We start from the raw sequence: 24,119 nt of genomic DNA, 5'->3' as shown, positions 1-24,119 counted from the left end.
AATGTATGTGAAAGGAAAGAGAGAAATAATAAGGAATAGGACATAAACAGGAGAAATTAAAATGAACAATTTAAGAAAACAAAAAATAGGAGGGATTGAAAGCTTGGCAAGGACTATAGAAAAATATCAGTTTAGGAAAATCCCCACATTGTAATTTATTACAGGGGAAATGTAACAAAAATCATATAGGAATATAAAATGATCACAAAAATGGACATATATTGAACCAGCCCATGTGTGAGGAACTCTGTACAGAATTACACTAATGCTCACAACCGCTCCACGGAGTGAAGTTAATTATGTACATTTTGCAGGTGAGGAAACAGCTGCAGAGGGGTCAGCAGCCTGTGCAAACCTCAGTCACATCATCTCGTTATTATCAAGATCTAGGCTCTTCCTAGTGTAAAAACAGTTATCACAGTGATGACATGTTATACAAGAACCAAAACTATATCTCAGAAGTTGGCAGATATTTATTCACTTATCCAACCTTTATTTAGCGGCCCAGTGTGCCAGACATGGTACGACACATGGGGACAGATAAATGAAAAGACTTGACGATCACTGAGGTTAAGAAGCTCAAAACTCTGACAGAGTAGAGTATACCGATATAAGAAGGAATGAAATGCTTCTGCAGGGCATATGCAGTGATTTAGCCATTCATTCACTCTCATTATGTATGCAGAGTGCCAGGCGCTGCATCAAGGGTAGAGACCATCAGTGAATAGCTCATATCCTTATCTTTGTGAAGTTCTCATTCTAGAGAAGGGCTTTGAGAAAAACACAGCAAGAAAGAGGAATAGGGTTCAGGACAGGGACCAGAAGGAGGCAAGAGGCCTAGGAATCAGACTTTAGAGGCACTTAAGCCTTTCAGTATGTGGGGTCCACCCTGCACTTGCAAGATCTTGAGTGGAGTCGGGGTGGGGGTGGGCAGATCTCTTTAGTGTATGTGCAGTAGGCTTCTGACTTGCCTCATCTTAGTCCCAGTCCTGTTAGGGAGGAGGCACCTGGAACTGGGGACTGCAATTTTTCATGTGATGGTCAGGTAAGGTTTCACTAAGATAGGTCATTTGACTCCATTAAAAATTAATTTTTTAAGAAAGATATGCCATTTGAGTAAAGACTTAAGAGCAGGAAAGGAGGAAGCTCTGAAAACATCTGGTGAAAGAGAGTTCTAGGTGGTGGGATCAGCTAGAGCAAAGATTGGAAGTAAGAGCTCTCTGCATACTTATGCTATTGCCTTCCTCTTCTACTTTTCTCTATGTGGGTAATGTGCCAATAAATGTTTACTTTAAAAAAAATTTGGGCCCTGCTTCAGCCACAGCCACCTGCAAGACACAGGAGATCTGCTGGGCTCCTTCTCTGCTCCATGTCACATGAGTCAGCGGCAGCTCCTATCAGCACCTGTCTCCAAAAGTGGCAGACGAGCTAGATCTGAGGCCAAAGTGAAAAGAAGAAAGTGTTAATCGCTAAGTTGTGTCCGATTCTCTGTGACCCCATGGACTATAGCCGACCAGGCTCCTCTGTCCTTGGGGTTTTCCAGGCAAGAATACTGGAGTGGGTTGCCATTCCCTTCTCCAGGGGATCCTCACCACCCAGGGATTAAACCTGGGTCTCCTGCATTGCAGGTGAATTCTTTACCATCTGAGCCACCAGGAAAGCCCACCAAGGATAAAGTGATCATCAAAAAGTTCAGTAGCCAGGAGACCAGCTTAAATACTGGTCAAAGCTTGAGAGATGAAGCCATCAGAGTGACTGTGAATAAATTAATGATGATTCCATAGAATTTCTCATCATAACCAGTAAAGTTTCCTCTTCACCCAGAAAGACTATAGTAATTTCATTATTTCACATACATAATAAAACCCGCAATATTTTGTCTTCAACTTTTTCCAAAATTTTAGCCAATATGGTTTTAGTAGCTGGGGCAGATCACATCATTATTATGCAATCATAAGCTTCTCAGATAAAGAAGTTTTTATATTTCTGTGTGCAATTTTTATTGAGACTCTGTCATCCTGCAGCAGACTTTGAAAGATATTACACAATGAAAGAACCATGTCTTTATTTCATTGGTTACATTAACTATAAGTTCAGTTCAGTTGCTTAGTCGTGTCCGACTTTTTGTGACCCCATGGACTGCAGTACTCCAGGCTTCCCTGTCCATCACCAACTCCCAGAGCTTATTCAAACTCACGTCCATTGGATCGGTGATGCCATCCAACTATTTCATCCTCTGTCGTTCCCTTCTCCTCCTGCCTTCGATCTTTCCCAGTATCAGGGTCTTTTCCAGTGAGTCAATTCTTTGCATCAGGTGGCCAAAGGACTGGAGTTTCAGCTTCAGCATCAGTGCTTCCAGATGAATATTCAGGAGTGATTTCCTTTAGGATTGACTGGTTGGGTCTTCTTGCCATCCAAGAGACTCAAGAGTTTTCTCCAACACCACAGTTCAAAAGCATCAACATTAACTATGAACAACTTAAAACTTATGGGTAGTTTGTTTTGATTCACAGAAAGAGGAGGCTGAGGAGGACAGGACAACTGTAGTTGATTATGTTATTGTAGCTATGTGAGAATTGCCTTTATTCTTAGAAAACAAAAGCTGAGGTATGAAGTTTCATGATATCGGCACCTCACTTTCAAATGGTTCAGGGAAAAAATAGTTAACTCAGTACTGAAGTATACAGTCTGTAAAAATAGGTGTATTGGGGCTTTTTTTTTTCATGTGTATAAGGTATATTTTACTATATGATAATATGGCATGTGTAATGAAGAACCACATATGATATAGTCCATGCTCACATAATGTCTCCGTAATTCTATCTTGATTGGCCAGGTCAGAAGAGGGGGAAGTAGAGGTATCTGCTCTTCATGGTGAAACTCCCAAATCCAGTTCAGTTAAGTTCAGTTCAGTCGCTCAGTCATATCCAACTCTTTGTGACCCCATGGACCAGTAAAGAATCCAAAAACAAAGGAAGAAAAAAATAAAAGAGAAGAGAAGGGAAAAGAAAGAATAGGAGGCCAGTGGGAGCAAACTCCAGGACCATTCCCTAGGATTCTCTGCCAGTTTCCCCATCTCTGTCAGAGTCTCCCAACTGCCTTCTAATACTTCTAATACTGCCTATCTAATCCTTAACTCTAGATTCTGATTTCCCTTAGCATTTTCAAAGTGGGTCTCTATTTATAATTTGGTTGTGAACTATTGAGAAAATAAGCTTCAGCAATTGAAATTTGTAGGAATTATGCCAGTTCATATAATGAAAGATGGTTGAACAACATGTGGCTGTGGGTTGATAAGAGCTTTGGGTTGGCTCTAAGCCCAGCTTGGCATTTGCTAGCTGAGAAAGCTTGGGACAAGTGACTCAAGCCCTCTGGGCCTCTGATTTCTGGTCTATAAAATGGGGTGATAATACCTCCTTTAAAAGCATTGTTTTAAGAAGAATTGAAACGATGTCAGTAAAGCATCCATTATTGTACTTGCACAGGGATACGCTTGATAAATGTTAGTCCCCCATCTCTACTGCCTCTCTGCTCCTTTCTTTCACTTTCACTTCCTTTGCCTCTCCACCCCTTCTTGCGTCTTTCCTGCCTTCCCTACACAGAGGAAAAGAGTGGCAGGCTTGGTGTGGGAGACCAACACACAAACCAGGCCCTTGCTGTTCACTTGCAGACCCGTGGTCCACGTTTTATGTGCTGCTTCAGATTCTCTTTGCCTGACCTGTGTCAGGCCCTTGGCCATGTTCTTGGGCATTCTGGACACTTCCGCAACTCCACCTCAGTTTCTGCCACTACTGTGTCATCTTAAGGCATCTCCAGGTGGCTCTCTCTCCCATGGAGGAAGCACTGGGGTCCAGAACTGCCTCCACTGCACTCCGCACCGCAGGAGCTGTAAGACCCGTAGATGCTTCCCCTTCCCTCACTGCTCCCAAATCTGAAGAAGGTCCACCTAACCGGACAGAGACTCTGACTGCCCCAGTAGCCGCCTAGAGGCGTCAGGTGATGTCACTTCCTGTGAGCAAACATTGATCGTGGGAAGCAGAAAATAGAATAGCAGGAGTGTAAACATTTTTCTCCTTTCTTTGCTCCAATAAACAGTCTGAGAAGTCCAGAGATCTGATGAGGCTGAGTTGTGCTCCGTGAGGCAGTGTCCTGCCCAGTGGTGCATAACCTCAGTGGGGGAGGTGCTTTTCCATGCTCCCATGTCTCCATTCCATTTTCCTCTCACTCCTGCTTCCCTGGGATTCTGTCTCCCAATAAAATATTAGCACTTGAGCCTTGCTTAGCTTTCAGGGTTCAAGAGAACCTGAGCTAAGAACCTGTGTTCTACATTTTCCAGGCTCTCCTTCCAGTGTCTTCTCCATAGGGTTGGAAGAGTGGGAGGACCTAATGGGAGACGGAAAAGCCAGAGAGAAGAGAAGCCTCGTATTGAGGCATCTCCTCCCTCCAGCTCTGGCCGTGTCTCAGGTAGTATCTACGACCTTCCTTGTGTCGCTTTGGCCCTGTGGTGGGAGTAATTCCTGCCGCTGCTCATCTCTGAGTTGCATCAGTGCCCCCTCTTACGTTTATAACCAGTTTTCTTTTTTTTTGTTGTTTGTAATGTAAAACTCCCTCTGTTGAACCACCTAATGTGGGTCCTTTCTTTGCTGACTGTACCCATAAAACACAACAATGAAAGTTTGATTTTATTCACCTCTGTTTGCGGTATGACTGAAATCAATTTCTCCTTCCTAAAATATTATATTTGTAAAATATTTCTATTTCTAAGAATCAATACCATAAGAAAACTAGACTTCTAGCTACTTCAAAGGAAATTACCATAAGAAAGCTTTATGGGTTACCATAAAACAAGTTAAATGACTATTTCAGCATTTGAAGTGACATTTGACATTTAAAATGAATAATCCTTTCCCAAAGGTTATGCTTCTCAGTTAATACAAGTGCAAGCCCTACCATCACCTTTTACGCTGCTTCTTTCCAGTCTCTGCAGTGGCTACTGAGAGACCTCGTTCTGCATCCTGAATCTGCTAGGTGGCAAATTGACAATGGAAGAATATAAATGCTATTACTTGGCAAATGGGATTCGAATATCATTTGTTTCTGTACCTCCCATGGTGCTTATTGGAAACAAATAAACATCCCCCCTCTCCTCCACTCCAGATGCTATTGAGAATGGGCATACTTTCATCCTGCAGGGTACATGGTATTACAAAAATTGGACCCCAAGAGATTTTCATTTATAGCTAGTGCTCTGTAGTGACTCAGCAATGATTTCTGGGATCTCTTTTGATAACACTGCATGGGTGTAATGCAAATGTAATGCCAGAAATACTTGAGCATCAAGCTAGGCAATGCATGCAGACAGCCTTTCCTCTGAACTGGGGCCTGGGGGGAGGGTCTATCTCTGGAGCATACAAATGGGACTACACATGGCAATGTGAGCTCCCATTCACGGCCTGCCAGCAGTCAGAGTAACAGGAGGGAATTCTAAAAGGGAGCTGGAGTGCAGAGCATCTTCAGAATGATTTGTTTTCTCTTGCCAGGGTTTTGCTTATTTGTTTGCTTTTGTTATATTCTGAAAAACCAAGCTTTGTAGTCCCATAAACTTTTTTCATAGTAGTTTTCTACACTAAAGATGAAGTTCTGTCACCCAGGCTGAGAAGGAGGTCTGAGATGAACATGTGACCTCCTGTGGGTCATCAGTCCACCATCGGTGAAGCTGCTCAGTCATGTCTGACTCTGCGATCCCATGGACTGTAGCCTACCAGGCTCCTCCATCCATGGAATTTTCCAGGCAAGAGTACTGGAGTGGGTTGCCATTTCCTTCTCCAGGGGATCTTCCCAACCCAGGTCTCCTGCATTGCTGGCAGACCCTATTTACCGTCTGAGCTACCAGGGAAGAAGAGCATAAAACCCAGGGCTTCTGGGTTGTTCCAACCATGAGACTAGGTCACAGAGGTCCTGGTTTTCCCAACCATCCAGAGAAGAGGACGAACCCAGAATCTTGTGGTCTGACATCCTGTGGTAAGAGTCAAGGGCAAGTTTTAGGTTTCTCTCGATTTCAGAGGATATATTCCTAATACCACCAGAGAGCCTCATGTGGAAAATTCCACCTGCATAAGAGTCAGAAGTGGATTGTTGGGGAGAATCTGCACTGACCTATGGCCCACACGCACTGGTTTGGTTGGAGCCACTCTAACTCTACTGACATGCTTCTACAATGGGTGGAAACCAGTGGTGTCTCCAAGCCTACTGATTGCCTCATACTACCCTATTCAGGTAGGAATCCTCACCTAAATCTTCCCACGATACAACAACTCAAGGATTAACCACGGGCATGGCAGGCGACCTCCAGCACCCTGTCATAGCTCTAAAATAGAGTTCATTCTGATTGGCTAGTTCCTGTCATAGCATTAAAATAGAGTTCATTCTGATTGGCTAGTTCCTGTCATAGCATTAAAATAGAGTTCATTCTGATTGGCTGGTTGTCATGACAATTATTGTTGTTGTCCAGTTGCTCAGTTGCATCTGACTCCTTGCGACCCCATGGACTGCAGCATGCCAGGCTTCCCTCTCCTTCACTATCTTCCGGAATTTGTTCAAATTCATGTTTTTTGAGTCGATGATGCCATTCAACCATCTCATCCTCTGTTGCCCATCTTCTCCTCCTGCCCTCAATCTTTCCCAGCATCAGGGTCTTTTCCAATGACAATTATTAAATGTTTTTAATATCACATCTGCAGAGAAGGTGCTGACGTTTGAAACTAGAGTGAGTTGCCTCAGGAGTTCTTTACGTACTCAAAGTGACTGATTCCCTTGAGAGTTTGAGTCCACCTGCACAGCTCTTCTTAGATGTTATAGGTCCCAGATCCTCCACCTTCTTTGATCAATAGGGATAAAGTGGTGGATCCAGCAGCTGCAGCAACACTATTAGACTCTCGCTCTAAAGACCCCTGAGTATACTTCTCAGGGTGAATTCCATGAACGGCATAGCAGCATGATGGCATGGTGGGAGAGCAAGAGCCTCCCACAGTATCCATACAGCCCCAGCTGTGCTTTGTGACATTTACATGACAGTCCTGTCTATTCCCAGAGATGAATCACAGAAAATTAGAGACGAGAAAGACCTATTAGGTCAATTAATCCACACTTCTGCCAGTTCACAATCACCCCTCTATGCTCCATTTCCTACTGCATCAGCCAGTTTGGTTTTTAAATAGCATGGGATACAGAGCGTGCTCTTTCCATGCCTTCTACCCTAAGACTCCTCTCTACCTCCATTCAGTCAAATGCCCAATATAGGATGTTTATTTACTCTAGTTTCAAATACACAGTGATATCAGTTACTCCTTTGCCCCAACCTGGAAAGTTTCTGGGAATAATTAGAAAGTGAGGACTCTCTTTTGGTTGGAAAACAGTTTCAGGAAAATGAAAGAACTTGGTAGAGAAAAGAGAAGTAAGCAGTGCTCCTGTGTTACCTCATTTCAACTTCTTTTATTTCAGTTTTATACTTATTTGCCTTTGCTCAGCTTCTGCTTTCTTCAATAATAGCTAGAACTATGACTAAGCAGTATCATTGGCTTTGGCTTCCAAGCTTACTTCTGTTTCAATTTTTAATTTGATTATTCATATCCCCTTGCTTTCTATATTGTATTTAAGATCACAGCTCATCATTGCAATGCAAATAAAGACTGTTTTAAATATCCCAATGGTTTTCCTATTTCATTTTCCAATCTTGGTTCGTCTTCTCAATTTTTGCTAAACACAACAGAAACAATAAGCCTAGCACACCCTTTCTTGTTAAAGAAAAATGTATTTCTCTTCACTTACGCACAGGCAAGAGGTCACCTCAAGGACACTGTCCAAGAATGCATCGGTGATTGGCTTACCTTGATTTGACCCTTTAAGCAAGGCTCACTGCATACAGACCGTACCATTCCACTCTTGTTCATTTGGATTTTGTAATCATCGATGTTCAAGACCCCTTCATGCCAAGTTCCAACGTGTACATAGTCATAGCGATTGGCTTCTGTGTACTGCAGATTCATAATATCATACCTACAAAGAAAACAACATGTGTGTCTCGGAGCATATGGACATGATGTAGTAACTAAAGGAATTTGGTAAATAGATAATAATAGAGAGAAGAGAAATAAAAGTTAGAAACACCCCATGTCCTAACACGAGCTACTGTCAATATTTTAGTTTATTTAGTTTAGCTATGTGTCCTGTGATTTTCCAAAATGTGTATTCCATTCTTCAGCCTCTGTATCATCCATATTTCTTAAAGAACATATTATTCTTGTACTTTTCTTTCTGTGTATTCTTGAAAATAATTCTGTGTGTGCTGGGTTGATCACCATATCCTTCAAATCATTATTCACCAGATTATTCTTTGATCAAGTAACAGTTCCTCAGAACATTAATTTTTAGCTTAAATACTTTTATTTCAAATTTCTTTTTCACATTCAGTTGCTACTTTAATTACACTGGATTAAAAGAGGTGAGTCTTATCAAGTCTGGAGTCTTACCTATTTTTGGTGCTAATAGAGCTAGAAATCTGAGAAATGCATCTTTAATTAGCAAGGATGTTGAGGATTTAACATTTTGAGCATTGACATTTAAACTGGTCTCTTCCTTGATTAGGACAAACATTTCTGAATCCAAATAATCGGTGTCAGCTATTTCAGTTATTTAAATGTTGCGATGCTACACAGCGGTAACGTCTACATTTAGAAATCTTCTGTGTGTGTTCTGGGGGCCAGATTCATTGTTTCCCAGTGACGGAAGTAGAGAGTATTTTCCAGTTTGATGGAAAAAGCACAAGATTTGATGTTAGAATGTATAAGCTGAAACCTCTTTTCTAATATTTTACCAGTAGATTGCATGACTTTGGAATGTCAGTAAACTCTTTAAGGCTCATGGGCTTCTTGTGGGAATTTACCTACATAAAATAGGTTAAAAAAATTGCTTCACAATTGAGAGAAATGTATGTAAAAGACAATATCACTATATCATATTCACATTTGTAGTACTATTATTATTATTTCTATGCTAAAATACTCTTGTTATTTCCATTCTATAAGAAAGTGGAAACATCTTTGTGTTGTCGCAGCAATTTCCCTTTCTCATCTCTCTTCCTCCTCCCCCCTATGTCCCTATCTATGTCATGTCATCCTGGAATTCTTTCCCTACAAACCTGATTCAGATTCAAAATCCTCCTCAGCCCAACAACCCAGGAAGCTACTACCGGTCAGCCTTGGTTGTCATCTGAAATCTACTAGCTCTCTCTGGCTTAGTTCTTTATTTTGTCACTGTTTAGTCACTAATTCGTGTTGGACTCTTTTGCGACCCCATGGACTGTAGACTGTCAGGCTCCTCTATTCATTGGATTCTCCAGGCAAGTGTATTGGAGTGGGTTGTCATTTCCTTCTCAAGGGGATCTTCTCAACCCAGGGATCAAATCTTCATCTCCTGCTTGGCAAGCAAATTCTTTACCATTGACCCACTGGTTCTTTATCTAGACAACTAATATCTTTTCATAGCTTTGCTGCCTGTTTTTAATAATGTGCAAATGTATCCTGCTACCCAGAGGGTTGCTAGTGGCTTCTCCACAACCAGATTCTGGCAGTTTCTGTAAATAGCAACCCCTTAAAGGAAAAGGGGATTCTAGGGGAGTAAAGAAAGTCTTTGCTCCATTTTTCCAGATGAACAAAACTTACCTGGAGTAAGAAGAGAGGATGGCACACCTGGAGGGCATTATTCATGTCTCTGCTTTCTGATTTTTGGTAATAGAGGGTTCTCATTCCTCTGGTTTCTGAGACAAACCAGAATGTTCTCAGAGTAGCTCTCTGACTGATAACCACATGGGTATTAACTGCAGGCTGACAGCTCGCACTCATCCGGCTGATCAATGATACTAATCTATACCTCCAATATTTTTCCATTTTTTACACTCCATATGGTAGGTAGCTCGGTTGGTAAAGAATATGCCTGCAATATAGGAGACCTGGGTTCTAATCCTGGGTCAGGAAGATCCCCTGCAGAAGGAAATGGCAACCCACTCCAGTACTCTTGCCTGGGAAATCCCATAGACAGAGGAGCCTGCTGGGCTACAGTCCGTGGGGTTGCAAGAGTCACACACGATTTGAGTGACTAAACCATCTAAACCACCAACCATGATTACAGAGCCTACTGTGAGTGCTTTATAAGAGTAGTTTCCTTTTTCATTTCCTTTCATCTTTATGTTTTACTCCATATTACATTGTTAAATCTCTTTATATACTTTCAATGAAGGTTTAGGTGTAATGCTAGCTTTAGAATATCTTTTTCCTATAAATCGGTTCCTTAAAACTTATATTTCACCTTCCCCATTTCAATGGAAGAAGTCAGTTCACACTTTATTAGCATTTAGAAACTGAAAAATTCACAATATCTTGGCATGAAAACATATTTTGAAAAAGTCCCCAAAACTAGAGGGAAAAAAAAAAAAACGATGATACCAAGGGGAAAATACTGACTTACTAAAAAGAGGCCTTCCCCTGGGCAGTGTGTGTTAATGAACACTGCTCCTTTCTCTTGGCCCCACTGTCCCTTCTCAGCATGTTGGTGGTTATTTAGAATATCCTTATGCTGTAAATTACAAGTTTGTAGCATCCTTTCAATGCATTCAATTTCTGTTTCATGATGATTAACTAAAATAATTACAAGAGGGACCAGAAGCATGAATGGTGGTGTGACAGGAGATAGAAACAGAGGGAAGTGGTTGAAACAGAAATTGAACACAGATTAAGCTGACCAGTTTCAGATATGAGGAAATGATCCTTGAAAAGGAACCCAGGGGGAAACTCATGATTTAAACACTTAATTAAAAATGAAGGAGAAACAAGCTAAAATTGTAGGTCTATATTTTAGATGATTTACAAAGAGAGAGAGGAGGTGGAAATTTATATCTCTGCAGTGGGGTAAATGTACCAGGCCCTGTCCTAGGCACATTATGTATGCTATAGAATCATGAAGGAAGGTTTCCGTCCCCAATCCAATCCTTTACAGAGCTGGTTTGAAGTAGAAGCCAGGATTACAACCATGGGTTTAAAGGTGGGTGGGAGGAGGTGGTCAGTGTTCTGCATCTTGGACCCACTTGTGCCATCTGGCACCACTTCTTAAGGTGCTCAGCTCCTGGATGCCTTCCACATGCCCAGCCCATGTGTCACTCCGTCCTTCTCACTCTCATCTCCACCTAAAGTTGCTCCCACCTAACTGGCAGCTTGGAAGGAATCTGATACACCCATGGCTTTAATTGCTATTACCTATATCATTTATCCTTTCTGGAGCTGTTGGATTTTAGCAGGGAGAATCCACTGAGGCCCCACAAGGCATTCGCTAAATGTAGAACTTTAAGCTTCCATGAAAGGAAAGGATATGTGGAGAATTATTTAGGGTCAAATAGTCTCTTACAGTCCCTTTGAAATGACATTAAGAAAGTTGTCAGCAACTTTGCCTAATTTTCAGTTCAGTTCAGTTTCTCAGTCGTGTCTGACTCTTTGTAACCCCATGAATCACAGCACGCCAGGCCTCCCTGTCCATCACCAACTCCCGGAGTTCACCCAAACTCATGTGCATCGATGATGCCATCCAGCCATCTCATCCTCTGTCGTCCCCTTCTCCTCTTGCCCCCAATCCCTCCCAGCACCAGGGTCTTTTCCAATGGTCAACTCTTCACATGAGGTGGCCAAAGTATTGGAGTTTCAGCCTCAGCATCAGTCCTTCCAATGAAGTAGCTAAAAGGCAATGTGATGTGGCAAAAAGATTACAAGTTTCAGAATCAAACGGCACTGCCTCTACCAGCTACTCTCTGGGTGACTTTAGGGGAGTTTCTTAGTTTCCCTGACACTCAGCTTTATCATCTGTAAAAGAAGATAATAATATGCCTGTGGCAATGAGGATTAAATGATTTGCTCTTCCATTTTATCACAACATATGCTTTTCTAAAATCTCCCATTCTGCTAGCTTTCATACTGAAAGATAACAGGGCTTATGAGGAAAAAAGAGAGAGAGATTGTGGGCATTCTGTGCAGCAGCCAGACTGAGGGCCTTTTTTCTTTCCTGTTGTCGGTTTTAATTTTTATCCCACTATTCTGATCATCCTTTGCCTAAGAAAATCCCTATGAATGAACACAACTACTCTTTATACTGATATCATCTTCCATATACCAATTACATAGGGACTAATTGGTGTTATAAAAGCAAGTACTGCAGAGGAGACAGTATATAAAATGACTTAAGGGAAAAAAATATACATATATACATTTAGTTAGATTTAATTTTCCTTTTCCTCTTGATTAATTCTTTGGAAGCCATAGAGACTCAATACAAGGCAGCAAATTCTTTTCTTTCTTGTTCCAAGAAACATGTTAGTGGGAACATAAGGTAGCCTGAGAAAAAGGGACACATATGGTTCTCTTCATACATTAAGCTCTTTGAGCAGATAAGATTAAAATATTCCACAAGCAGTATGGCATTGGGATTGATCAATCAGAACATGCTGACCAGATGCTGGCAGTGCCAGGGAGGGTTCTGCTGTTCGGGTATACTCACTCTGGTTTCTTGGGCTTGCAGGAAGGTGCCAGGCCTTCTGGGGGAAGACCAAAGATGATAGTGGAGTGTGTTTTATAATGCCATTTCCATCTAACATTAGCCCCATCTTTTTAGCTATCTAGTTGTATCTACCCTCATGACACCCAGAAAACATGTGACCAAAAGGAGGCAGAGTGGCCATCTGTCTGGCTTAGAGAGGATCACAAGGTTCTTTGGATCCATTACAGAAAGGTCTGCTTTACCTTCCAGGAGCATCCCCTTTCTCATCAAACCACACCTCCTCTCCAGACACACCGATGAACGTGGACTTGATGAGGAATTCCAGGAGTTTGCTGCCATCAATGGGCTTCATGGCGTCGCAGAGGCCCACGTGGCCGGGGCAGAGGGCCTGATGCATGTTCTGTAGCCCGTGCGCCATGGCATAGATGGCATTGATGACAAATCCCATCTTACTGTCCTGGACATAGTTCTCTTCTAAGCTTTCATTGCCTGTAACATAAAAACAGATTACTTCCAAGGTTGCAGTCATGAAGTCTAAACCTGCATGTTTAATTCTCAAATGCTTTTCAGGGCTCTCAGAAGAAGGGAAAGCCAAACATACCTGTCTAAGCTTTGTATTTGTGACTAGCTCTAGATAGATAGTATATTCTATCTTCAAATAGTTTATTCAATTTTGCTTTCTGAATTCAATAATGGCTTTATAACATATAAAACAAACACCATAGAGGTAAAAATAAAGAACATTCTCATATTGCAAGAAAATCCTTAAGGAGTAATGAAAATAACTCTTATTTCCTCTGGGTTCACAGAGATTTATATTAAAAGTCTCCCTATATCACAGTCCCTCCTACATCACAGTATCTTTTGTGACAATCCTCAATCCATCATCAATCAGTTTGTGAGTTATCTAAACCTCAATATTTTCTTTTGATGATTCCACTAATTTTATCATCTCTAAGATCACAAAAACCAACAGTGAAATGAACTGGTTAGTATGAATTTCTTCTTATATATGATTTGCTATACAGAAATATTTGAATACGATTTTCTAGTTATGGAGATCCAACCAGTCCATTCTGAAGGAGATCAGTCCTGGGTGTTCTTTGGAAGGAATGATGCTAAAGCTGAAACTCCAGTACTTTGGCCACCTCATGCGAAGAGTTGACCCATTGGAAAAGATTCTGATGCTGGGAGGGATTGGGGGCAGGAGGAGAAGGGGACAACCAAGGATGAGATGGCTGGATGGCGTCACCGACTCAATGGACGTGAGTTTGAGTGAATTCTGGGAGTTGGTGATGGACAGGGAGGCCTGGCGTGCTGTAATTCATGGGGTCACAAAGAGTTGGATACAACTGAGTGACTGAACTGAACTGAACTTAACTGAATTATCAGAAACTCAGGCAAAATTCTTCTTGATGGAAGAGTCACACTATATCTTTAATCTAAACATTTAGTTTTATCTCTGAATTTCAAAAACTCTGCCATTATTCTCACCCATGTCACAGATGACAGCCTAAATAGGTCATTAGACCCTAAAGTGCCTGGGCTGGATAATAGCAGAATATTTTAGGAACTCAGAGAACTTGAAATGTTTAAAAGAAATGGTAAAGAGTTTTGACTTTGATGTTGAGCTTGAGATTAAACAAGACATTTATAAAGAGTTCTAAGACTAATCTTTTTAGGTACACTTGAAAATGTAAAACATATACATTTGTACCTATCCTGTGAGTGAGATTTGAAATACCCAGGCCAGGTGGAGGGGGGAAAAATTCAATTTTAACTCATCTTCCAGTGTTGCTTAATGGGAAATTGTTAAAAGTGTGATTTTCTAGTTTTCCTAATTGAAAGAACTAGGAGCAAGAGAGGCAGAAAGGGCATTTTAGAATCAAACTGTGCAGAATAAGTATAGAAGTTATACAAAGCAGAAAACAAACATCCTCCCTCCAAAAACTAAAAAGCCATTGAAATAAGGTGATTATTTATGTCACCCAGAACCCCTGGATCTTAAATGTTAGTTTGCTTTTCTGTATATTATATCAAAATATAAAAGATAAATTAATACCATATATCTGATAAGTTTTAAATGGGCCTTTAAAGACTGTTCGAAAACTCCAAGTGTTAGAGTTAAATGTTAAAGCTGTTAGAATTGGAGAAATTACCAGCAGTTAAAGAAGAAGGAAAAAAACGACAAAAATTAGATGATAAAATAGCCTTCCATGTAGCAGTTACTTAAAGAGTTCTAGCAACTATTAACCGAGAAGACAATGGCACCCCACTCCAGTACTCTTGCCTGGAAAAGCCCATGGACGGAGGAGCCTGGTGGGCTGCAGTCCATGGGGCCGCAAAGAGTCAGAGACGACTGATTGACTTTACTTTCACTTTTCACTTTCATGCATTGGAGAAGGAAATGGCAACCCACTCCAGTGTTCTTGCCTGGAGAATCCCAGGGACAGGGGAGCCTGGTGGGCTGCCATCTCTGGGGTCGCACAGAGTCAGACACGACTGAAGTGACTTAGCAGCAGCAGCAGCAACTATTAAAGGAAAGTTCTACTAAAACCATCCAGTTGAAGTGGCTGCTATTAAAGTCAACCCTGGGAGCAAACTATAAGAAAATATGTGTTCTTTACCAATTGGAAAGTTTTCTACTGGGGACAAACCTTATGACCACTGAGTTTGCTGTTTTGTTTGTTTTGATAACTACTATTAAGATGTATATAATGCACCTTTAACAATAATCATCATGTCAAAACAACCTGTATCTACTTACTAATGTTATGAGTAAGGTGAGTGAAATCACTCAGTCATGTCCAACTCTTTGCAACCCCATGGACTGTAGCCTACCAGGTTCCTCTGTTCATGGAATTTTCCAGGCAAGAGTACTGGAGTGGGGTGCCATTTCCTTCTCTAGGGATCATCCTGATCCAGGGATCAAACCCAGGTCTCCTGTATTGGCAGGCAGGTTCTTTACCACTAGCTGCTCCACTCCAATTAAGATGAAAAAGCCCATCCTGTCAGTATTTATCATACAGAGAACCAGGAGACTAAGCACATGTCTTCAGGGAATATTTGTTATGCCAACCCTTTTCCAAATAAATACAACCAGCTGTGTGCTTGTGTAAATCGAAAGTGACACATGTATTCCCTACCACCAGTCCAGTCGGTCTGCACTTGAAGGTGATGTGCCTGCTGTCAGTAAGAAGTCTCTTTCCAGCTTCTACCCCAGCTCAGAATGAACCAGCATTTAGAAACGTTTGGCATTGAGTTAGAAAAATCACATGGCCTTTACGGGACCATTTTCTTTGCCATAGCAATGGTCCCAGATGATGTTGCAAGACTTCATCCACAAACAAACAGAATATGTGACAGGTTTTCCTGCTGTCCAAAGATCCTCTATTTTCATGACCAGTGAATACAGAATCCAAACTGATAATATTGTCACTTAGTGGGAAGGCGAAAACACTCTGACTCCCGGGAGTTTAGTGCCTTTTTAATAACACTAGTCTCAGAGTTATTAGTGAGAAGGGGATTTTATGATTCATTTTCTGTGGCGCGTTAACTGTTACAGGCCACTAGGGTATCATTAAACCATTACTTTTTCTAATATACTAAATGGAATCAAATAATCGTGGTTGATTGTGTTTATTTACCTTCAAAAGAATACCTGCCTAACTACTTCACAGTGGAATGTGAAAATAGCTACCTTGATTCGAAATAGTAATCTTGTTCTTATTGCAAGAACACAACAAGGGCTATAAATTGCTGCCTGAGTGCCGCAGCACACAGAGCCTCCGCAGGAGAAGAAACAGACTGTATACTCCCTGAAAACAGGAAATGCACGGTGGTGGGACAAAGGCTTGGCTATTCTATCTCTGCCTAATTTAGGATGGCTACCCAGCAGAGTGGTATAGCAGAAACAGCTCTGGGCTATGCACTTAAACACCTGGAACCTAGTGAAATGGAGCAGGACCCTGTGAGGCTCTCCCGGGTAGAAATCCTTTGTGTGTCCCCAGTTTCTTGTTTTGGGCTTCCCTGGTTGCTGAGATGGTAAAGAATCCGCTTGCAACGCCGGAGACCTGGGTTTGATCCCTAGGTGGGGAAGATACCCTGGAGGAGGGCATGGTAACCCACTCCAGTATTCTTGCCTGGAGAATTTCTATCGACAGAGGAGCCTGATGGGCTACAGTCCATGGGGTCACAAAGAGTCAGACGGGACTAAGTGACAAGCACAATTTCTTGTTTGTAGGAAATGGGCTTCATTAGGCCTCCTTGACCATCCCGAGTTCCAAAGTGCAGATTCCAACAGTTGCTTATGGGGAAGAGAGGGAATGCAGGAACAGAGACAGAGCAGTCAAAAAACAATAGTACATGTTGATGTATGGCAAAACCAACACAATTTTGTGAAGTAATTAGCCTCCAATTAAAATAAATAAATTTTAAAAAAAGAAACAATGGTACAGCCAGGGGGCTATACTGATTCTTCCTTAAGGGATGAACACAACCATATCTTCTAGTTCTTTTGTAGGAAGAAAGGCCCTCACCCAGGTGGAGGACAGTAACTTCAGGAGCCCTGGAAACTGTCCTGTAAACCATCCCTGATCAATCAGAGAAAGCCATGCACCTTTCAGTCCTCACCCCAAGCTTGACTATAAAACTTCTCCCTGTTGAGCCATTAGGGAGTTCCGGTTTTTTTGAGCATGAGCCACTCATGCTCCTTGCTTGGTCCTGAAATAAATCTCTGCTCTAAACTCTGACATTTCAGTCTGTTTGGCCTCCCTGTGTGTTGAGTACATGAACTTGTGTTCAGTAATACTAGAGGCATTTCTGCTGTAAAATATCAACAATACATGTCCAACAAACTCTGGAACTTGGACAAGGGTCTGGATCTCCTAGAGTCCAGTTTCTTAGAAAGCTAGAGTCTCAGTTTCCTGACCTAAAAAATATCACAAGTGTATTCAGATTATCTTCCTGAAGATGTCTTCCCCCTTCTAAAGTGTCTATGTTTTGCTTCTCCAGTTCTTCCTTTATTGGTACGTAGCAAAGTCCTTTACATATATTATCATTTTCTGTATGAGTTTTGGTCTATTATCACCCTTTTACCATTGAGAAGGTTAAAGCACAGATAAGTGAACTCTCCACTGGGGAGAAATGCCTTCCTTTCTCTTTACTTAATGCTCCTTTACTGAGCACCACCTCAGACCTCTTGTCTTGCCCAGAGGGAAGGGAGGGATGACTCATCTTTTTGCAGTACTGGGGAAAAGAAATGCATGCTCAGCTCAACCTCTTTCTCTCTCATCTGGAGGATGCCACTTGACAGTTCTCAATGGTTGTGGTTGATTCTCCAGCCTTTGGTAAATGTGGGCTGTAGCTGTCCAGTTGAGCCGGTAGGCTGTGTGTGTGTTGGTCTGTCAGTTGTGTCTGACTCTTTGTGACGCCATGGATTGTTGCCCGCCAGGCTCCTCTGTCCATGGGATTCTCCAGACCAGAATACTGAAGTGGATTGCCATTCCCTTCTCCAGAAGATCTTCCCAACCCAGGGATTAAACTCTGGTCTCCTGCATAGCAGGCAAATTCTTTACTGTGTGAGCTACTGCTTGGTTAATCTATCTAGTATTGCACAAATCTTGTCCATGTCCCTAATCCAGTTTAGATTTTTTTGTTTTTCTGTTTTTTTTTGTTGACTTTTAGAAACTTTTTCAACAAGATATAACTCACATATGGTGCAGAAATTTTTACTATACAGATTAATAAATGTTTACATATGGAGTTGGTGATGGACAGGGAAGCCTGGCATGCTGCAGTCCATGAGGTCGAAAAGAGTCAGACATAACTGAGTGACTGAAATGAACTGAACTGACATATGGACATACCCATGTATCTGCACCCCATATCATGTTATAGAGCATTTCTAGAGGCTTCCATTTACTTAAAGCTTCATTAATTTATCCCAGCAATGTTTTATGATTTTTCAGTATGCAGGCATTTGATTTTTATGGCACTCCTACAATTGATTGGATGGCACCACTGACTCAATCAACATGAGTCTAAGCAAACTCCAGAAGATAGTGAAAGACAAGGAAGCCTAATATGCTGCAGTCCATGGGATTACAAAGAGTCAGGCATGACTTAGTGACTCAACAACAACTACAATTGGTGTACTTGAAAAATATTTTAATTATTTTGTTGCCTATATAGAGAAATACTATTGATATTAATATTTGTATTTTGCTCTTGTATTCTGCAAGCTCACCAAATGTACAAATTAATTCTAAATTTTTTAATAAATTCTTTTGAGTTATCTATGTATGCAATCACTTTATTAATAAAGCATATTTTATCTCCATCTGTTTCACTCCTGGGTCTATTCCTTAGTTGGATTCAGATTTGAGAACGAAGCACATTGGCTGGGTCACTGAAATCCCAGGGGTTCTGCATTCAAGGTCACACAGCTACCAAGGACAAAGGCAGTGGTCTTGAGTGGTGGATCTGGTCCCTGCCAAGTGGCACTATGCACACAAGAACAGCCCTATGCAACTGATGGAGCAGTTCTAGAACAGATGAGACATCAGTTAGCAAAAAACATTAGTTTGACTTTAGTTGTTCTAGGTCTTTAGTAATACTGTCCTAGTGTTAATGCCAAAATGGAAAAACTGAAAATAATTTAAAAGAACGCTAAGCTCCAATGAAGTACTTTTGTTGATGCCCATTCTTTCCATTGAATTAGTGCAACCTTCCCACTATGCATGTAGATCTATTTATGCTGCTTTTTCAAATAGCATTAAATTCCAAATAAAAAGAATCAAAACAAACATTCTTTTTCTCATCATAACAAGGACGTGTTTGGAGAAATATTAGTAAACATAACTATTCCTGGATAAAATATTCTTCTGATTTCTTGGCCTTTAATCTCTCTGCTGCCTCTTTTTTTACTGGAGAGCACTAAATATCCAATACATGCTTTGATACAATCTCTATTCAGATTGAAACACAAAGAATTGTAATTATTTTATATTGTTAACATATCAAGAAAAGAAAGTGAAATTGATGTTCTTTTAAATGAACTGAGTATCAGATTAACTGAAGGAAAATTAATCAGGTCATTTTTAAAATAATGACTTCAAAGGATGAAAATGCCTTCAATTTTTCTTGAAGGCCTGGGTTGTTAAATTTTCTTTATGCTTTTTCAGGAAGACTTTGTGGTAAGACAACAGTCCAGCCTTTTTCATGCTCGAGTTTTAAAATTTCGAATATTTTGTTTCCTCTGACTCTATTTTCCTCTTTCTCTAAACATTTTCTCTGTTCCCATAACAGAAAAATATGACCCTTCCATTATTTTCTATCCAATTTACTAAAATGTACATGAATTTCTATGTAGGATTGAAAAAAGAAAATAGGGATCATTTACTTGAGTGTGTGTTTTTATCACTGTTACTAGCTGAATTTCTATTACTCAAATCCAACTGATCTTAACATATGTGAACAATACAGACATATTTAAAAATACATCATCACAAACTATTGTTAAGAGAAAAATCTCCCGGTTATATGGCACATAAACAGCAGGCTCCTTGTAAATTGCTGGTAATGTATAGTCAGCCTTCATGTCCCTGAAAATACAATTGCATTTTAGCTAACTCATATTTCACAAGATTATAGTGTTATGTGAAAAACAAATGAGGACAATCCCTGGTGTGTTAAAGTGATGCTGAGGATTAGTCAGTAACATTCAGTTTAACTGTGGGGCTCTTTGTTTCTCTACAGAGAGAAAATAAGGGCAGCCTGTCGTGCGCCTTTGCTTTTATTGATCTGGCATAAAACCATGTCATGGAGTTATAAACCATTCCCTCTGGAGTAACTAATCTTTGCAGGTCTGCAATAAGCATTTGGCAGGTAATCACAGAGATGGAGTATGTTACTGAGAGCTGGCTGCTTTAGGCAATGTGGGAAGTTGGGGTATTGTTAAAATTCATCAGGGGCTAACCCCCTTCTCAGCAACCTGCTGGGTCAGAATCCTTGGCAAGCCTATTCATCTTGGCTTTTTCCAAACTCTAAGGAGGCATAATATGCTCAAAGCTCCACTTAACTTTTTTATGGATGATAGAAACATGCTTTCCTTTACAAATGTAAGGGAATTCCATGATTTAAAGCTATTCGAGTTCTTGTCAACCGTTTGCCCTTTTGTAGTATCTCGAGTTTCATACTGCAGTGTTTAGATTGAGCTAATAAGTCAGGGTGCATTTTGCAGAAATATAAGAACTATTTGCGAAAGTTCTTCTTTACCATTTTAGAGTCTAACAGCATCTTCTGGTAATCAATATAGGGTCTTGTTTATCACAAAAACAAAACCTTAAAAGTTACATGGCATTAGCCTTGTAAATCCACTTTTATGATTGACTTCTGGTTAATACAATACAGTCTTTATGACTTGACAAAATGCTGTACATAAAAAGTCTACATATTAAGGATATCTTATACTTCAGCCTCTTTCCTGGAATTCACATGCTGAGTGATAAAACGGAAGCTTGGAATAGAAACCTTCCTTGTTCTGCACAGGTTCTGGTGTTTATTTATTTATTTTTTAAAATATAAATTTATTTTAATTTGAGGTTAATTACTTTACAATATTGTATTGGTTTTGCCATACATCAACATGAATCCACCACAAGTATACATGTGTTCCTCATCCTGAACCCCCCCCCCCCCTCCCTCCCCATACCATCCCTCTGGGTTGTCTGAGGCTCTGGCATTTAAATATAGGCCATAAGGTTTATTACAGGCCCCTATCACCTACAAATGGGATATACTCTGGATTTCCATGTGAGGTTCATTTCTGCAGGGCACTATTAGTTGATATTTTACACTGACATTTTATCTAGATTTAACGATCCTTTTAGACCACAAGGCTATCTGTTCCAAAGTTGGTTGGGATTTCTGGAATGATATATTGCCTTTTATGTGGTATCTCCCAACAGCATCTGTAGAAAAAACCAAACTCAGAATTCCTAAGGGCTTAATAAGAACTCATGGCTAGTCAGACTTCAGGCAATATCTGTCACAGAATTAAAAGAACAGCTCCTAAGATTAGTGTTGTCAAGGGTCTATGGCTAAAGCACATGCAGGATTCAGACTTCATGCAAATCTGCTTCGATGTGTCAATCACTCTGCTCAGGTTGTGAAAGGCATACAGACATAAGAATGCCAAATATAGATTCTGTAACAGGGACTCCCTGAGGGTTCATGGGCTGATCCAAATCTATTAAAATTATATTCAGGAGTAGAATATAAGCACTATATTCTAGTTGGTAAAGTTGTTAGGGTATGGGCTAACAGTTCTGAAATAGCTGTACACACATACCAAGGTTGAGAAAATAAATGAAGAAATGGATGACAGAAGACAGAATCCAAGTTTATTACACCTGGAGTGGGGAAGGCTACTGATAAGCAAAAGGAAAAAGCTAGAATAAATCATGTGCCACTGGAATCAAGGTAAAGGTATCAGTATGAATTTAAATTTAGCTCAGTACATGCACTGATGGGTCAATATAGAAATAACCATGCTTATGCTCACATGCAGATTGGTATACATATACTCCCCAGCTCTGTCCTTGGACGCATCAATGTCCCAATCTTAACAAGCATACCCAGTGCCCAGATTTTGGATTCTAATACCACTCACTAATAAGGAGGATTAGGATGCTTTTGGAGAAATAAACAGTTGTAGGGCTGGGGCAGGAAGTATACAGAATGAGCCTGAAATATCATACAGTGACAGAAAATAAGGAAGTACTTAAGAAATAAAGCAATAGAGATATGTCAAAGGAACACTAGAGTCAACTGAAAGAACTCCCGATGGCCAAAGCTGAGACAATTTGAGCAAGAAAATCGGTAAAATAGCATTACATTATAAACCAATAATAAAATATAAATATTCTTGAGTCCAAACTGATATAAATAAAGGATTGAAAAAAAACAAATGAGGAAGAGGAAAATCTCCTATATATAATTCCAAACAATTTATGTAGCTACTCTGCCATCAAGAAGCTGGAACATAATTCCGACTCCTTAAGTGTGGGATACTCTTAGCAACTGGCTTTCAAAGAGTACAGTACAGAAAAAAAATAAGATATAGAAACTAAAAACCTAGTATATGCTACCTTTGCCAGGGGATCAGTGTTAACGTGGTCAGTGATAAATTGATGGGGTGTACTCTTGATATGTTGAATTGAGAAAGACACTTCACCTCTGTGGTCTTCCTCCCAAAACTCATAATCTCAGTCTGACTATGAGAAATACATTAGGCAAACTCTACAAAATATCTGAGAACTGTCAAGAACTGCCAAGATCATCAAGAGCAAGGGAAGTTTGACAATTATCACGGTTGAGAAAAGCCAAAGAGATACAAAAAATAAAAAAATGTCCTGGATGGAATCCTGGAATGGAGAAAGGAAAACTGATGAAATACAAAAAAATATGGAGTTTAGTTAATATTAATGCACCAATGTTGATTTATTAATTGTGGCAAATGTCTCATAGCAGAATAAGATGCTAACTATAAGGGAAACTGAGTGTAGAGTATGTGAGAACTCCTTGATATATCTTTTTTTTTTTTATTGTGCTGGGTCTTCATTGTGGCACATCTGCAAGAATTCTCTGATATATCTTTGCAACTTTTATTTAAAACTATTCTATCAGTAAAATACAAACTAATTTTTTAAAAAAATATGCAAGAATTAGTATCCAACCTGGACTAGTATCAGGTAGTAAGAGGTAACATGATTGAATGCTTGCTATGCGATGAGAACTTGATCAGGTGCTTTACATATATTATCTATTCACCTCACAATGACACAAACTGGGTGATATTACTATGCCCAAGTTATTAATGGAAAACCCAAGGACTTGTCCAAGAACACACAGCTGAACAGTGTGTGACAACTAGCCTGACACCCAGCTGACTCTAGAGCTCTCTCTCTTAGGTACTACATTGCTCTACATCTTACCTAATTGTAATCCAAGAGTATATTCCACTCATTAGGCTCATGGAGAGATGTGGTATTTGATGATATATTACTAAATATTCATGCATGCAGAATGAAATTTGCCCTTGATTGTAGATTATATATAATCTGTGAAGAGAACATCCACATATTTCATCAGATGGTGACACTGTCCTAATTTATTTCACATGGATGATGTTGATATAGAGGCAGAATTTTTTTTTACATGACTTTTTCCTATAGATGCTTCATTCAATACTCCACAGAGAAAGCTAAATTCAACAGATAAAAATCTTTTGGAAGGACACCTGCCACTAAGAGTCAATATTCTAGATTCTCTGACCCGAGATGCTCCACAGAGAAGGCTAAGTCCAACAGAGAAAAATCTTTCGGAAGGAAACCTGTAATAAAAGAGTCAATATTCTAGATTCTCTGAGCCTCAGACTCACCTAACCACAAGAAGCTACTAACAGGTTCCCCAAGGTTTTAATTGACTTTCCAGACTGCTGCAGGGGCAATCCTTCTGGGCAT

At 40.3% G+C, this 24,119-nt stretch overlaps 1 protein-coding gene across 2 annotated transcripts in view; it reads right to left on the bottom strand.

Moving 5' to 3' along the window:
• The window catches only part of GRM1 (glutamate metabotropic receptor 1), a 431,492-nt gene that overhangs the window by 53,424 nt on the left and 353,949 nt on the right, over positions 1 to 24,119 (bottom strand). For both annotated transcript variants that reach the window (XM_068985180.1, XM_068985181.1), the window contains exons 4-5: positions 12,837 to 13,083; positions 7,887 to 8,055 (exon numbers count right to left, since the gene is read on the bottom strand). In XM_068985180.1, coding sequence (XP_068841281.1) covers positions 7,887 to 8,055; positions 12,837 to 13,083 — 416 coding nt within the window. The remainder of the gene's footprint in view (positions 1 to 7,886; positions 8,056 to 12,836; positions 13,084 to 24,119) is intronic.

Source organism: Capricornis sumatraensis, chromosome 13, assembly GCF_032405125.1.
Source record: "Capricornis sumatraensis isolate serow.1 chromosome 13, serow.2, whole genome shotgun sequence".
In the NCBI taxonomy this organism is placed as follows: domain Eukaryota; kingdom Metazoa; phylum Chordata; class Mammalia; order Artiodactyla; family Bovidae; genus Capricornis; species Capricornis sumatraensis.
The sequence above is the reverse complement of the archived record's forward strand: the minus strand, read 5'-3'. Positions and strand labels throughout refer to the sequence as shown.